Here is a 17,648-nt window from a genome sequence, read left to right as displayed (position 1 = left end):
ATCATGTATGTCCAAACCCTAAATCCAGCGTTAATTTGTTAACCTGACTTAATCTCATTTTTTTAATTTTTTTTTAAATTCATTCATTAATTTTCTTTTTAGCTTAATGCCTTTATTAATCAGGGGTCTCCAAAGCGGAATGAACCGCCAACTCATCCAGCATATGTTTTACTATGCGAATGCCCTTCCAGCCGCAACTAAACAATGGGAAACACCCATACACACTCTTTCACACAAATACACTACGGCTAATTTAGCTTATTCAATTCAACTTTATAGCGCTTGTCTTTGGACTTGTGGGGGAAACCAGAGCACCCGGAGGAAACCCACATGAACACTGGGAGAACATGCAAACTCCACATAGAAATGCCAACTGAACCAGCCAAGGCTCGAACCAGTGACCTTGCTGTGAGGTGATCGTGCTACCCATTTTCATATATATTTTTTTTTTGAACTTTCGAAGAAAGGTTAATATCTATAAAAATCTGTTAACTATTATTTTATTTAACCTCAAAGCCCAGTACATCCAGGGAGACTAAGAATTTCAAATAGTCTCGGTAATATTTTCCATAGCTGTATATAACGGCGACGCGGTGGCTTAGTGGTTAGATCTGTCATCTCACAGCAAGATGGCAGCTGGTACGAGTCCTGTGTGGAGTTTGCGTGTTCTCCCCGTGTTCGCCTGAGTTTCCTCCGAATTCTCTGGTTTTCCCCACAGTCCAAAGACATGCACTATAGGTGAATTGAATAAACTTAATTGGCTGTAGCGTGTATGGATGTTTCCCAGTACCAGGATGCAGCTGGAGGGGCATCCACTGTGCTGGTGGTTCATTCCGCTTTGGCGACCCCTGATGAATAAAGGGACTAAGCTGAAGGAAAATGAATGAGTGAATAGCTGTATATAAATATACATTTTATGTACAATGCTCTGTAGTACAAATTATTGATTTTTTTTTAATAAAAGTAAGATTTTAAAACCCTATTTGGACATTATTTAAATTAGAGATGCCCAAAGTAGGGCCTGCAGGCCAAAGTTGGCCCATTTTAACCTTTGATTTGGCCCACCATCCCATCTGAGAGAAGAGTGATGGAGAGGGATGGGGTTAATGACCATAACACAGAGATCATCATTTCTAATTTGACGTAAACTTGTTTGTTTGTTTTGTAGAATTACTGTTTGTTTTAAAGCTACAAAAAAGCAAACTGAAATTAATTGTTTCAATTAAATGTTGTAAATGAATCAGACTTTTTAAAACATGTTACTCAAATGATAGAGTGATACTATGAAGAGGACATCAGCAAGCAAATCAAGGCAAAAACTAGTGTAACTCTGTTATAAATTAGATGTTGTTCTTACTGTAATAAGTTCATTATAAAATGTAAAAAAAAATACTGTATTTGTCATTAAAAGCAGTGTTTTCTAGTCTTTTTTTAATATCATTAAATAAATTAGTAAATTACCCATGACAACTATATTTACCTTCAGCCCACTAGTCTTAGTCAAGTTTGGTTTTTGGTTCTTAGTAAGAGAGTTTGGGCACTCCTGGTTTAAAGGTATCATGAGATCAGTGTTATGGATTGAACTAAACTAGTGTATTGAAACACATTCATGATAAATAATTTCTTCTTTCTTCTGAAGGTTTTCCTCAACAGTGAGAGCAAAGATGTCTTCGCGCTTTCTGAAGATCTCTGTATTCATTCAGAAGTATCGGACACCGCTGCTCCTCATCGGCTGTGGAGGCGTCTTCTCGGCTAACATCTTCTATCACATTTTCCCAGATCACACGTACAAAAAAGTGTACCAGGCCTGGCACAAAGGAGAACCCGCAAGCCTGTCTGAGAAGCTCCAGAACATCTTTCAGGAGGTGCTAAAAGATTCTTCAATCAGCACCTCTGGAAACTTCAGCGCGTTTGCGGCTTTTGGCTTTCATCCGGTGGGAGCAGGTGTCCCATGGCTTCCCTCTGGAGCACAAATCGGTATCCCAGCAAACTTCAACAGCAGCACCGCTGACCTAGAAGGCATCACTAACCGTACAATTCTCATTAATGGCAAAGAGCTGGAGTGGGACAGCGACTCTGGTGTAGCTCTCAAAAACTCACTGGTGTTCTCTCTGGAAGCACAAAAGTTTGCCATTGCCAGAGAAGTGGCCCGACTGGGGTCTGGAGGACCCATCTTGCACGCTGCAGTGGCTCCGGTATGTTTGGCTGGGGCTTGTGTCTATAGCGTGGCCCTCAAACAGATCTTCAGGTTCCAGGCCGGCTCCATAATCTTCAGAGGTGTTGTTAATCTGCTTTCTCTGGGTTTAGGAGTCATGACGTATGTTCTAGCTGCTGATTCTGTGAGCCAGTGGTTGGACTACCGCTCAGATCGTCGGGCTGCGGGTCTGTCTAGGGATTACGCAAAGGGTGGTTTAGAGTTTTATGAGAAGATCTTGACGCGGAACAAGACGCTGCGCTCTCTGATGGGCCAGAAAGGGGAAGAGATGTACGCCCCCAGCGGAAACCTGTTTCCTGCACACCTGCTGCAACTCAGACATGCTACTTACACATCTAGACGAGACAGGATTTTAAATCTACTGAAAAATGAGAATGTATGAACCACTTAAATGTATTCAAATCCAAATTCATGATACTGTATGCACAGTGTTTTTGAAATAGTAATACAATACACACCACTGGATTCCATTGTTCTCATGCTTATGAATAAACAGCTAAGAACCTATTTCTAAGATGGTCTAGTCTAGGGCTGTACAATATATTGTTTTAGCATCGACATCGCAATGTGTGCATCCACAATAGTCACATTGCAGAATATGCAATGTTAAGTTGTGACTAGAGTTGATTACAATCAGTGCAGAGTTTAGTTATAATGAAGAAAAAGTTTATCAGCTGCTTGCGTTTTAAAGAGATTGTTGACCCAAAAATTAAACATTATCACTATTTTTATTTCACCCTTCACTTGTTTCCTACGTTTATGAGTATCTTTTCTATGTTGAACACAAAGAGACGCTATTTTCAACTCATAAATGTTTGAAAAAAGTAAAGGGTGAGTATATAGTCAGTAAATTTTCATTTTTGGGTGAACTATCTCTTTAAGGCTTGTGACTTTATGGACATTTCAATATTTCAGTATAAAACATCCGGCCCGCAGAAATGATAATGTTTGTAACTTTAATATAGATTACATTATATACAATAAATACTATGTAGTGTTTATTATTCAATATCTGAACCCGAATACTGTTAGCATTCTGACTCTCTAAAAATTTTAAATTCTCGTTTATCTTTACTATATTGTCTTTATGCTTGTAAGGTATTTGTTATATATTATTTGAGATTTAGTCCACTACAAAATCACTCTAAAGTCACTCTAAAAATAAGAATTCTTTCCTAAAAAAGCTGTATTCACATCACAATGTATATTGCAGAAATACAAAATATCGAAATGTTATATTTTTCAAATATCGTGCAGCCCTATTCTAGTCTACATTAGCAAAGAATTTTCTTGCTAATATTTTATTTATTCTGAGACTAAGAGTATATTAATCTGACATAGCCTGTAAACCCAACGTTTATTTAACATGGTCAGTAAGTTCATACTGCTAATAAAATAATATTGATAATAATAATTAGTGCTTGGCAAAGCTCAATCACTTCAAAAATAAAAGTTTATTTTCACATATGATTTGTGTGTATTATATATAAGTAACAAAAACAACTATGCAAAACTTTTGTGTATAGATATTTAAAATGTTTCAAATAAATATATTTTATTTACATTATATACATATACATATTTGTATCTAAATGTAAATAAAATATACTTTAAAATAAGCGTGTATTTAAATATATAATAAAAATACAATGTGCACGCATAAATATTGTCTAAACAAACTTTTATTTTGAATGCGATTAATCTTTAAAGATTTAAATCTAGCACTAATAATAATGGTGCCGTTTCGGTTGCTAAACTATCTCACAAACTACTATACATCACTTCATGAGCTGTTTAGCACTTTAACACAGAAAAAAAACGTCAGCTACATGCTGAAACTATAGAGCATCATTGCAAATGACTTACAATTTATCTTTTTTTTTTAGCTAAATATGTTGTCAAACGTGTTTTAATTCAGTTCGATTACATTTTAAAAGATTGATCAAAGTTACAATAAAAATTTGGGGACTCCGTAGAGTTAAATTGTCCAGCAAAGTTATGTGAGAGGTTTACATAGGACATTTTCGTTTTATGTCATCATGTAGTATATTCATTTATTAGTCCCTTTATTAATCTGGGGTTGCCACAGTGAAATGAACTGCCAACTTATCCAGCATATGTTTTACGCAGCGGATCCTCTTCCAGCTGTAACCCATCACTGTGAAACTGACCCAGAGGCTCGAACCAGCGACCTTCTTGCTGTGAGGCAACAGCACTACCTACTGCACCACCGCGTCGCCTCATTAGTATAATTAAAATGCATTTATTTTGTCTGTGTTTCACATCTAAGGTCCTGGAACGTAGTAAAACGACAATATCGTGGTCGCATTTTACTACGTGACGCTTTCTGATGAAACACCTACGTAACCACAAAAAGTCTCAGTGCGAGCCAAAGGATGGATGCCAGAAAGATGTTTGAGAGGCAATCTTGCTGAAGCACACTTTGGGTGTGGACTTTTCCCAGGCTTCACATAGTGCATCATCACTCATTTTATAATGACATTAATAGTAGGTTTTACTTTTTTGCGTATGGTAGTCCTCTCATGGTTCTCTGAACGCTGTTTTACTGTAAGCTTTTCCCTCCAGATTAAAGATTTTATCTCGAGAATATTTGAAGAGTTTAGATGCACAAAACTCTAAATGCCGTCTGAAATGTTCTTCTAAAATGAGCATTTTTATCTGAAAAATGGCAAATCTACAGCTCTGACAGACAGTAAAACATTTTCTTGTAAAATAGGTGTTTTTATCCACATATTGCCTGCGTAGGGTATAACTATATGCATAGTTTGTGTGTAAGCGGATACAATCAACCAGTTTTATTGTTACTTTTAAAACTGTCTGGGTTAAACATAACTGTACATCAATCGAAAATTGTAGCGTAGTAAAAATAACTAACTAATGAAGTAGACCTGGGGTGTCCAAACACGGTCCTGGAGGGCGTCCTGCAAAGTTTAGTTCCAACCTCAATTACACACCTGGGCTAGCTAATTAACCTCTTGCTAGACTTTCTAGAAACATCCTTGCAGGTGTTTTGTTGAGGCAAGTTGGAGCTAAAATCTGCAGGACACCGGCCCTCCAGAACCGAGTTTGGACACCCCTGAGATAGACAAATGTTTATGAATGTAAATCCATTCAAGAAATATGAACATTGTTTGGCCACACGATGTCACTGTTGTCTATATTAATTAACTATTTAACTCTAACAGTATTCAGCTACAGAAATTCAATAATCACAATGTAAAAAATGCCTTTCTTTGTCTCACTTCAAGTACAAAAATCTAAAAAATTATTAGAAATAAAAAAATTGTGTTTTTTTTTCTTCTTTATAAGAAATAAGTCAAAATTAAGACAGAAATTAAAACAAGCTAAATTATTTACCAATGGAGTGGGTAACATAGTCTTATTTTCACTTTAAAGTGTTCATATTTGTACTGCAAACAAGACAAAAATTCTATGTTTTTTTCCCCATTAATCATATAAATAATTAAATGCAATTAATCTTTGTTACACCTCCAAACATATTTTTGTGTGATCAAATCACTTACATTTCCTATGAAATACTCAATCACATGCATTAAGAATACATGCAAAAAATACATTTTCACTCTATGATTAAACTCTTTAAAAAGGGACTCTAAATGTCTTACTAAATGTCTTACTCTAAATGACTCCTGAACAACTATGATTCAGACTCAACAGTGCACATTTTGTTGAGATAAATAAACACACACTCCAAAATAAATAATGCATAAAAATGCATTTAAACATTGTAATTATTATAATGAGGATACTATATTACATAAATATGATTAAATTAGATTTAAATAAATAAATTACTCAAAATAATTTCGATGTATTATCTAACAAGTAAAAATTGCAACAAATACAAATTTGATTAAACTGGATAATAAAAATGTGCCTGAAAAAATTGTGATTTTGTTGTAAATAAATGTAAAAAAAAAAAAAAAATACTGTGCCATGATAAGTAGAAACGTACATTAATGCAACTTAAAAAATTCTTTTGTTCAACTAAGTTTTAAACACATATTTTCAAAGGATAAATGTGTGCATTTTTTCAAAGCAAGGTCTTTACAACAGACTACACAGGGTGCGAATTACAGGGGGTCTTTCTCCCTGAAGGACATCAAAACAAAATGTATACCCTTTAAATAGTTAAGCATTAGCTTGCTCTAATCTATATCTTACAGTTTTTCTCTGTGGCTTTGGTGCATTTCTCACAACACTGTTTACATTTGCACAACAGTTAATGCATTTTTCAAAACAATTAGTCATTTGTGCAAATCATAGTAGCAGTTTCTCATTCCTTCCAACAAATTGAAAATGCTTTTGGACATACATCAATGGCTTTCATACAACTCGCTGCTGTTTCGTAATATCATCATTTGCTTATGTCAGTTTTTCAAAATTAACTAAACTTGTGAATGCTGAATAGTCATTCCATATAAAATTAACAGTCCTCATTTCATCACTTGAGTCATTACATACAAAAATGTTGAATAGTTTTCCAAATCTGTCAAGCTAATTTTCTACAAAATCTTTAATATTTTTTTCCTGAAAATGTCTTCTAAATTGAACAATTTGATGAATGATTTACAGACCTGTGTATGTTGTAGGTTCAGTTCCGATATGTACTGCAATATTGTTTACAGTTGTGCACAGCTTTACACAAAGGAAGTTTATGTTTGTTGTAAATAAGGGTGTATTTATTATTTTGCACAATGCTGTGAATAAATTAGAATTGCAAAGAACATTAGCAGTAAAAATGTGAAACATACATATTCAGTGTCTTGTACTTAAATACCTCAGTAAATGCAGTAATGTGTAACTTTACTGTAGTTTTCAAATGGCTGTATATACTATATAATGCTGTCTTGAGCATTTTCAGGACGTGTCACCAAAATCTGACTGTTTGCATTGAAAAAATTGAACAGAGTCATAATGAAAGGATGACAAAGCCATCTTGTTCATAAACAATGGTGTCAGGACTTTTTATCTTGATGACACTGACACTTTCATTGACATGAATACTTGCGTTTGAGGAATGAGCTATCTATTTTGAGCAAGTAACACGCTTTTGCAGTTTATCAACTAGGTTTTGCAGTTTGTACTAATTGTTTTGAGAAACAAAACATGACTAAAAAAACTAAATATTATCAATAATTAAATAATAGATTACTTATATACATAGCCTATAATATATATATAATATAGTATTTTATTAATTTAGCCATTTTATCACACCCCTAAAATGGTTCATTCCATTGTGGATGCATGCTGGTGGCAGAAATCTTTATTCAGTTGTTTGACACTGGCAAATCTGCAGCTCAGACAGTTTTTACAAAACACTTTTTTGCTAAATAGGTGTTTTTTTATCCACGTGTAGCCTAAGTATGGTAAAACTAGAACCATATTTTGTATTTTATTATACACTTGCTCGCATGGGGATAAAATAATCATTAAGTGCAGTCTGTCATGATCATCCATTGACTGGTGCAAGAATGCAAACCTGTCACCGTTTGTTTAATATCACAAATATCATTGAGAACCACTCAAAACACTAAAATCTTAACAACAAGAATGATTCATAAATAATCAGATGTAATTGAATTAAACATTTACATTTGGTTCACTGAAGCATATTGCACAAACATCACCAAAGTATTTAACCCCCGATCGTCAATGTATAATTCGCAGCCTGACTACATACATGCATTTAAAAAATGGATTGGGGTCACTCGCACCAGGATTATCCTCCAATGTGATCTTTCAACGTAAATGCCCCGTGTCCAGCTTGTAAGTCCACCCCCGACCGCTGGTGGTGCTATGGAGAGACGTCGCGCCATATTACAATGTAACACTCAGCACTGCTGCTGCTGCTTCTCCGGCTACAATGTAACTGCATCGCGAACGGAGACACAGCTGAAAAAAGTCACCGATCAGATGAGTCGACCTCCGGAGAGGGAAATGCGTTTTTTTATTCTCCCGCAAGATCCCTTCTGCCGCCATAGTGGCCCGCTGACCGGATTGTAGTGTGTCGTCGCTGTGTGTCTGTCCGGGATCGAGTTTATGTGGATTATTGGACGCGGAGGCCCGTGGAGTTGAGTGAGTGAGTGAGTGAGTGAGTGTGTGTTGGGCTGGAGCGGGTCAGTATGAGGCTTCTGCTGCTGCTCTGAGCGGCTCTCCGCTCCTCTGCCTCGGCTTTCTTTACAAATAACATTCACTGAGAAAACTGGACACCCCTGGAGCTGTTTATGACGGTAAGAAAGGACATGCCACTTTGCTGAGGCTTTGGAATTACTGTAACTATCAAAATGTTGTCTCCTCTCCTGTGTTTATCTACTTAAACGCACATTTCAAGTAATAATTTAGTCAGGAAAAGAATCACTTCATGGAGAGTCATACCTTCGCTTTTCTTTCTTTTTTTATCTAATACTTGAAGATTGTGTTGAAACTGCTTTTTCTGTAGCTTCAAACATTACAGTAAGTGTTTTGTTGACGCTTGTGGTGGGTTTAGCCAACACAACAGTGCTTTGAAGAGCGATAAACGCGGTCGCTTTTCATTTCGAGATGACTGTCTTCCGTTAAGATGCAAACTCTGAAGTCGATCTCTGGTGGACACATTTAGTGGTTTGGAAGTCAACGACGTGTTTTGTGGTCAAACAGAGGTAACGTTACTGTATTTGCGTTGATGGTGTACATGTCTGTGATGTCATCGGTTTTTGACAGGGTTGATCACGTTGTCACATGTGACTATCATTGCAACGTCATGAGCAGGTGAAAACCAGTTGTTCAGAATTCTTCATGCAGGCGATGGGTGTGTGTGTGTGTTGATAGTTGTGCTTGTGAGGGCCAAATCAATTGTAATGAAATTAGGCATGTATATAAATACCTTGGATCTAAATATCAGGGTTTCACGGTATTGAGATTAACGTTACTGCTCTAAAATATGTTCGTTTGAAATGTTTAGGTGACCCCCCCCTTCCTCCCTTTAAACACAATATATTTTATTTTGAGAAACATTTATAATATTTTGGAGCAGTAAACATGTCAGGCTAAATAATTCAAATGAATCATTGACTTCTGCTGTCTGCATTGTTTTCAAAAACACAGATTTCTTTAAAATTTAAAACACCATCATTGGATATATTTTCTGCTGGATATACTGTTGTCCTAAAACCTTAAAAATGTAAATAAATAAAAAAAACTTACATGTACTATTGACCTTATTCTTCAATGCGGAAGTGCGCTTGTTTTTTTGCTATTGTTTTAGAGCTTCTGATTCAGAAATAACTGGGAATAATAAAGGGCAGGAAACAGCAAACTACTTGCTCTACAAACAAGTGTTTGCATGACTATACACAGACAAAGCAGAATAATATAACAAGAAAATATCAGTTTGCAACATCAAGCAGCGCAGCGAGCTGTTTTTAACATCTAAAAATTAACGGAAGTGAATGAGACCAGATATCTCATGCCAAAAAGATTCAAATGGCTGCGCCCACTTGTACGCAAAAGAAAAAGGTGATTAGGAACGGTGGCAGAAAATGTTGGCGGTTTTAAAACCTTGACCTTTACAAACGGCAGTACCTTAAAAAACAGTTAACGTCTCATGCCCAAATAAAATATCATGAAAATTGACTGGAGACAAGTCCTCCCGAGAGTGCAGAAATACTCTTAGTATTTTTGTGATGGTTATTTTTAGGGCTAGGCTAGATTTAGTGTCTGTAAGCTATATAATTAACTGGAAATAAAACTATTGGAAGTCTTTGGAGTGTCCTCAGTGATATGAAAAACGATCATGAGGAGTGTATATGAGAGATTTTACAATAAATCTAACTTACAGACAGGGTGCAAATTACGGGGGGATCAAACTTTTGATTTGAACCATATTATATTGAAAGTTTGTCATTTGTATGCATTTTTATTGATTCCTGTAATTGTGTGAGCATTTTAAAGCATTCAGGCACAAACAATTTTATGTTTTATAAGTAATAAAGCTTATTTTTATTGGTTTATTTAAATGATGAAGAGCTAATACTTGGTATTTTACATTTAATCATTCAATTAATTTACCTGAATACTGTTAGACTCCCCAGAAAACCACACATTGTCACTTCATCTTTGCTTCTATGTGTTTATTTATGACTGTAGTTTGTTTATTATATGTATGTAATAAATAATATAAATATACCAATTTATATATAATAATATATAGACTTATACATGATTCACCCCCCTACAAAATCATCCCGATCAATCTAAATGAATGACCTTCCAAAATCATTTGTTGAAATTGTATTCATATCGCAATATAAATCGCAGTAAAAAAATTGTAATGCAAGATTTTTTCAATATCATGCAGCCCTCTTCCAGTCTTCAGTGTTATTGGGATTTTAAAGTCAATTTAATTACATCATTTCAATTTAATGCATTATTTCTACTTAGATAGAAAATTTTGCTGATGCCATATGCAAAGAAAAAAAAATGAATAAATGACCACATTTAATAACATTTGTTTCAGTTTTAAAACACAAATTAAGATAAATTTTAGAAATCCGAGAGCTCTTTCATCCTCTGTATAGACAAAAAAGTCCCAAAATGTTTAAAGTCAAGAAAAGGAACCAAAAACATTTTCAAAACATCCAGTATGACTTCAGGTGATTTTACTGTAATCATGAATCATACTAATATTGAACCACTCAATTCACATGGAAACTTTTGACAATGTTTTTGGTTCCTGTTCGGAAGCATTGCTGTCTATCGGGGTTAGAGAACTCTCAGATTTAATCTAAAATATATTCATTTAAGTTGCAAAGATGAACAAAAGTCTTATGGGATTTTAACGACATCAGGGTGAGGGTTTAATTACAAAATTTTCATTTTTGGGTCAACTTTCCCTTTATAGTGATTCTATTTTTCTGAGATCTGAGTTTGCAGTCGTGTCCTGCTGATTGGGTTTTCTGCAGGTTGAGTTGATTTCAGCCTGTCAGCTGTTAGGGCTGCGAGGGCTGCAGCGAGGGGCCCTGGCAGGCGTTTCTGTACACCTGAGCCAAGGCCACGCTGAGCTGAATTGGGGGGCTTTGAAGAGGGGGTAACAGGAGGCAGGTGTTCAGACAGTTGGAACTGGCAGCACCTGCCCATCTCAGTATGGCACACCACATTGCCTGACTGAGCACATTGCGGTGCAATTTCTGACCTCCTGACTACAACCCATGGCCAAGTTAAGCACCTCATTATGGAGATGTTTCATGGCACCATGTACTCCCTCAGACTGAGCTATTATTTTGTTTTAAGTAGATTTCCTGTTGTATTATTCTTCACTGACTTCCACCTGAGAGTTTCCTCTGTGTGTTTGTGTAATTGGTATTGTAAAAAAAAAAAAAATTTCAATCTTAAGTGTTTAACAAAGAACCATTTCTTTTGAATTGACCTTAAATCTCTTACACTCATTGATAACAGTTGACTTCTGTTTAGAAGTTTCTATATACAAGCTGCACTGAAGAAAAACTAGATGGGCATTTTATAGGTTTGAGAAATTTGATGAATAAACAAAAATAGTAACTTTTCAACAATTGAGTGTGTTAGTGTTTGCATTTTGAACAATATTTTATTACACCCATTATAATGCAATATTTGACAATACTGTATGAAAAGTGACATCAGAAGGAAGATTTAGTAAAGCTGCCATGAAAAAACCACAGTTAGAATGCAGCAATGACTAGATTCATTGCTCAGAATAATATTATATTGCTTTTATTTTTTACCAGTGACAAAAAAGCCAAAATTGGATTCCCATTTATTATTTAAAACACTTACAGCAAGCCACACACACAGAAAAGCAAACTAATTTTAACTAATATACATCTCATCAATGAAATTATTAAAATGCATTTATGCGGAAACATGAATTTGATATTTTGATATCCCTTGTTATGGATGGGACATTTATTTGGTGTAAAAGATTAAAACATAAACTCACAGAGAAAGTATGTTCACATTATATAGACCATTTCAATGTGGTCATGTCATTAGCCCATAAACATTTCCTGCTTGTTTTCAAACTATTTCATAACTGTAACAAGAGGCAATTCGGTCATAACTTGATGTAAAACTGCTATCATAACGATATTTATCAAAATGTGGCTCTTTCTGGACTCTTTCTGGAAGGTGTAGAAATTAAAAATGTAAAACAGGAAGTACATTGGGACCATTGTTTTTGTTTACTTCCCTCAAAATGGTAGAAACTGATCTCTTTATATTTTCCAAAACAACTAACCACAGAGTTGTGGGATCAGAAAAATATCAACCTGTAAACACCTTTTTTATAGTTTTATTGTGGAAAATACACATTTGGTACACATTAATAGATGTGACCAAAAATGTATGCGAGTTTATGGTATACAGCATGCTTTGTAGAAATTATGTGAATTAAACTGCACTACCCCAAAAAAACCAATGCTAATCGAAAGGATAAGAGTGGTCTCTCTATAGAACAAAAATGATGGATTTTTTATTTTATTTAACATTTTCGCTTCATTATGGTTTTGATATCTAGGCATGGGCCGGTATAAGATTCTAATGCTAACGGTATGCTAACCTTGGATAAAAATATCACGGTTTACAGTATTATGATAACTGCTCTAAAATATGTTCTTTTTAAATGGGGTAAAAAAACTATTTCCAAAATTCTTTACAGTTAGCATGTCAGGTGAAATAATTCAAATGAAACAATTAACTAGCTTATTTTAACAATTTACAATTACTACCTTCATTACTTCCCTTAGTTTCTAAAAACAACCATTTGCAAGGAAGTGCTCAGAAGTCTTTTTTTTTTTTCTTTCATTCTACTCTCTTGATATATTTGAATCAGTGTTGTTTCCGATTTAGCTAATAATCACCTTGTGCAAATGATTATCTGGGTTGGTATAGTTACTTAGTACAAATCTTAAGGTGAGATTATTGAGAGCTTTGAATGGACCAAGGGTCAAAGTGACTGAAGCTGTGACTAAACAGCTTTTGTTGTTCAACACAGAAACACCCATCAGCTTAAACCAGGCAGTCAGGAATTGGTCATCAGTTCATCAGGCCACTGCACCTTCTGCTGCCAGGTCAAATATATCTCAGATCTGAGTCATAAAGAAACAAGCCTGCAGAACTACAAGCTCGTTTTGACAGGTTTTCTCTGCTTGTTCTTTCCAATAAAAACTTCCTGTCTGAGATTGTGGGAGATGGATGGATGGCTGGCCTCGCTATCACGAATAGAGAGTGTTTTGTCAGCACTGTTGCGGTGACTGTTCATGTGGCACTGCGAAACGGATCCGCAGTCACACATCACATGCGTTCTAGCAGAACTGACAGAAGCAAATCACAGCTGCGTGGAGGCTTCCGTCTGTCGTATTATTAGCAGACGTGTTGCATTCACGAGGGAGGATTCATTCAGTAATTTCCACTTTTCCTCACAAAATAACTTATTCTTGTAAATCCATGACCACATCATAGGTTTTGTTAATTATAAAGCTCAGCGGCGCTTCCTTCTGTTGACACCAAACACGCGCTCAGCAGGAAATGAGAGTGTCACATTTTTGTGGCAAGTACTGGGAAATTAAAGGGATAAGCTATCACCAACTTCCTTTTTACTTGAAGATTTACATCACTGGTCAGTGGAACGGAAATAAAATCTTAGTTTGACACCACTAACACTCCCTGGGTAAGTTCATTTTTTTTTAAGTATTATATTTTCTAATTATTTATTTTTTCACACAGATGTATCTGCCGTTTTAAGTTACAATGAAGGAACTAAAGGTTACAAAAAATGGTTTCAAATAAATATTTTTCTATTGAACTTTTTATTCATCAAAGAATCCTGAAAGACCCAGAAATTCCCAGCTTTAATAAAAATGACTAACAAGACAAATGACAAACCAATGACACATTTCCTTAGGATCCGATCCGCATATTAAAATGATTTCTGAAGAACCTTATGACACTAAAGACTAAAGTGATGGCTGTTTGATGATTCCGCTTTGCCATTAAATATGCCTATTATTTTTTAAATGGATTTTGAAAACGGTGTGAAACCTGTGAAACTATAATGTAGATTTGCAACGAACCATCAACTTGAACTAGACTTCAAAGATAAGATGCTCAAACCAGGACCCGCGGGCCAAAGTTTGCCCATTGTATCCTTTGATTTAGCCCGCCATCCCTCCTGAGAAGAGGGGGAGATTGATTGGGGATGGTTTAGAGATTGTTAATTTACATTTAATGTAATCTTTTATTAGTTCGATTCACCCCAATTAATCGAACTAATATTAAATGTTTTAATTGAAATGCTGTAATTTAGTTTAAAATGTACATACTGTCACCTGATGGATGGAGGACAGTGCAGAGATTTTGGTGAGGGAATCATAGCAAAGGCAGATTCTGCTTGACAAGTGTTTTCTGCATTGAACTTTACTGTTTTAAAAAATGTGATTGTTTATGTTTTCATTGCAAAAAGTTATCATTTAAAAAGTTATACTGCATTAGTTAGTATGATTTAAAGTAATGTTTTCTGTTTATTTTTAAATATTATGAAATAAATTAGGAAGTTATGGCAACTTTAATGTAAAATAGTTTGGTATATCATGGTTTCCGCTACATTTATTCTTCCATGGCGGGGCACCACATCAAAATTCATCCCGCCACGGCTACATTACCGCTTCTTATTAATTCAAAACATTCATTAATTCGTTGTTGTTGTCGTTGTTGTTTTTAATAGCGGGTTATAATCGCACCAAAACGCATTAAATGGTAAGTGAATTATAACAGCGCAAACTTTTCTGTTACCGTTGTAGGGCTGTGCGCTATTTGTTTAACACTTTAAGGTGATGTGCTGACAGACTGACTGACTTACTGACATGTGAGCGATGCGTGAGGCCAGCAAACACAACATAGCTTTCAGTTAAGATGAACACAGTTTCCATAATTATACATTATTTATAGATAAAGGTCTGTGATTCTGCATACAAAAACTTTACCGTTATCTTGCTGGAGTTTATTGCCGTTTCACTTTACTTCAGGATGAATTAATGCTGCTCTGTAGGGCTAATGGAGACATTCAGAAATATTCCTAGCAAATCTAATAAATGTTGGAGACGTATTATTCACCACATAAATGCACTAAATCGCACTTCAGCAGTGTTTATTTGAGAGCGCACAAGAAGATCTGCACTTGAGGTCATGCAAGAAGTTTTGTGCACGAGCAGAGGAAATAGGCACGCAAGCAGAGATTGGCATGCTTGTATTAATGTTACATTAATGTGATCCTGACTTGTAATACTGCGCTCACCACATTTCTCCATTTGTCACTGAAATAACACCATAGGTAGTTAGTAGATTTGTGTAAAAGACCTGCCGCCACAGCTGGAAAAAATCCTAGAGGAAACACTGTATATTTATCTTCGGCCCACAGCTCTTGATGATATTTGTATTTTGACCCTTCATACAAAAACAATTTGTCCACTCCTGCTTTAAAGGATTTAAAATATTATAAAAGATTATTAATACATAATTAATATTGGTGTGATTTTGAAATATATGCAATACATATCTTGCATATCAGTGGAGTTGTTCTTCAGTGTTCAGGCTTTCAGCAATGATATATAATACTTGCATTACTCTCAACTGAACTGAACTGAAGCAGTTTCAATTTACTAGACCTTCATCTGTTAATCTGCTTTGACACAATCTGCATTGTAAAAAGCTCTATAGAAATAAATATGAATTGAATTGAATATAATTATTATTAGTGTGATTAGAATAGGCACGGGCTGGTGTAAGATTCTTTAGGCATGATAACCATGGATGACAATATTACAGTTTCACGGTATTGGGATTACTGCTCTAAAATATGTTCTTTTTAAATGTCTAGATAAAAAACAAACAAAAAAAAATTCCTCCCTTCGAACACAATATACTTAATTTTGAGAAATATTTAAAATGCTTTGTAACAGTAAATATGTCAGGCTAAATAATTCAAATTAAATAATTCTGGTGTCTGGCATCTTTGGAGATCTTTTTTTTGCTGAAGATACTATTGTCCTAAAAAACTTAAAACAAATGTAACAAATGTAAATAAAAAATCTAAGATATACCATAGGAACAGTATAGAAGAAAATGTAGACTGTTTTAAAACCTTGACTTTTTCAAACCATCGTATACCTTGAAAACAGTTACCGTCATATGCCTAGATTATAATGTCTCTGTCTGTTAAAACTGGAGATTCCCTCTACGTTTTATTGGCTCCTCTTCCTGTCTGCATCTAAACTCCCTCAGACAAAAATAGACGTCCTTTTTTTTCCCCTTCATTTTTAATGTACAGCTCATGACATCTCAAAGAGACAATGAGATGTTTTAAGTATTCATGAGCAAAGTTCTTGTGTTTCGACAGAAAGGGGAAGAGTTGTTTGGGAAAATTCCAGCATACAGGATGCATATATTTAGCCTTTTCTGCTTTATTCTTTTAAATTTGAAGAAACCCATTGCTAGGTGGTTGCCAGGGTGTTGCTGTTCACTTATATTTTGGTGTTTTATTGCATTGTGAGTTGTTGTAACTTCTTTAATGAGGTTGCAATAAATTGTGCTTATGTTCTAATTTCCAAATGGGGATTTTGTTGCTATTGATTATTATTTTTCTATACTAATACTAATACTACATTATACTTTATTATACTATACTACACTATACTACACTACACTACACTACACTACACTAATAACACAGGGAGGTGCCCAAACCCCCTACTCCTAATGGTCCACGGTCCTCCAGATTTTAGCCCTAACCCTAAAGGAATACTCCTGTAACAACTAAACTAGATCTCCAGTATTGTTGAGCATTTCACATTCAGGAACACTATTAGCCTCATCTTAGTTTTGAGTCCTTCACCACAATATATCATTTCAGCATCAATGTCATAATGTCTGCAATGGTCACATCGCAGGATATGCAGATATTGGGTTGGGAATATATTTGATCAGCACAACAGTTGGGACTACATGAGATTTGTTTGGTCATTGCAATGTATGACCATAGGAATGAAACTTTATAGTTTACATGTGTTTAAAGGCATTTCAAGAGAGTTTAAAGCATAATTTTACTGAATTAATATAATGAAGACTATAGTGTTATTTTACATTATATTCATTTTTTCATGTATGTACAATACTGTTGTACTCTACAGAAAACAAACCATAAGGCACTGTTAATTAAGCTTTTTTTGCTCTATTGCAGTTATTTTAGCTTGCAGTTTTAATACATGATTCACACCCTTACAAAATCACCCCAATGAATCGAAATAAATGATTTATTTCCAAATTATGCAATTCAAGCTATCTAGTGAAGTTTTATTCATGTCACTCACAATATATATCA

The 17,648-nt window shown here is 35.0% G+C and overlaps 2 protein-coding genes across 2 annotated transcripts in view; both read left to right on the top strand.

Moving 5' to 3' along the window:
* Nucleotides 1–3,678, top strand: part of tmem177 (transmembrane protein 177) — a 5,250-nt gene extending 1,572 nt beyond the window's left edge. The window contains exon 2 of the mRNA NM_199594.1: nucleotides 1,640–3,678. Within this exon, the coding sequence (NP_955888.1) occupies nucleotides 1,665–2,597 (933 nt within the window). The 5' untranslated portion in view covers nucleotides 1,640–1,664 and the 3' untranslated portion in view covers nucleotides 2,598–3,678. The remainder of the gene's footprint in view (nucleotides 1–1,639) is intronic.
* A 4,445-nt stretch (nucleotides 3,679–8,123) lies between these two features.
* Nucleotides 8,124–17,648, top strand: part of ptpn4a (protein tyrosine phosphatase non-receptor type 4a) — an 89,357-nt gene continuing 79,832 nt past the window's right edge. The window contains exon 1 of the mRNA XM_068223323.1: nucleotides 8,124–8,493. The gene's annotated coding sequence lies outside the window, so the exon portion shown is untranslated. The remainder of the gene's footprint in view (nucleotides 8,494–17,648) is intronic.

This window comes from Danio rerio, chromosome 9 (genome assembly GCF_049306965.1).
Source record: "Danio rerio strain Tuebingen ecotype United States chromosome 9, GRCz12tu, whole genome shotgun sequence".
Classification (NCBI taxonomy): domain Eukaryota; kingdom Metazoa; phylum Chordata; class Actinopteri; order Cypriniformes; family Danionidae; genus Danio; species Danio rerio.
Note: the sequence above shows the minus strand (reverse complement) of the source record. Positions and strands in the feature narration are given on the sequence as shown.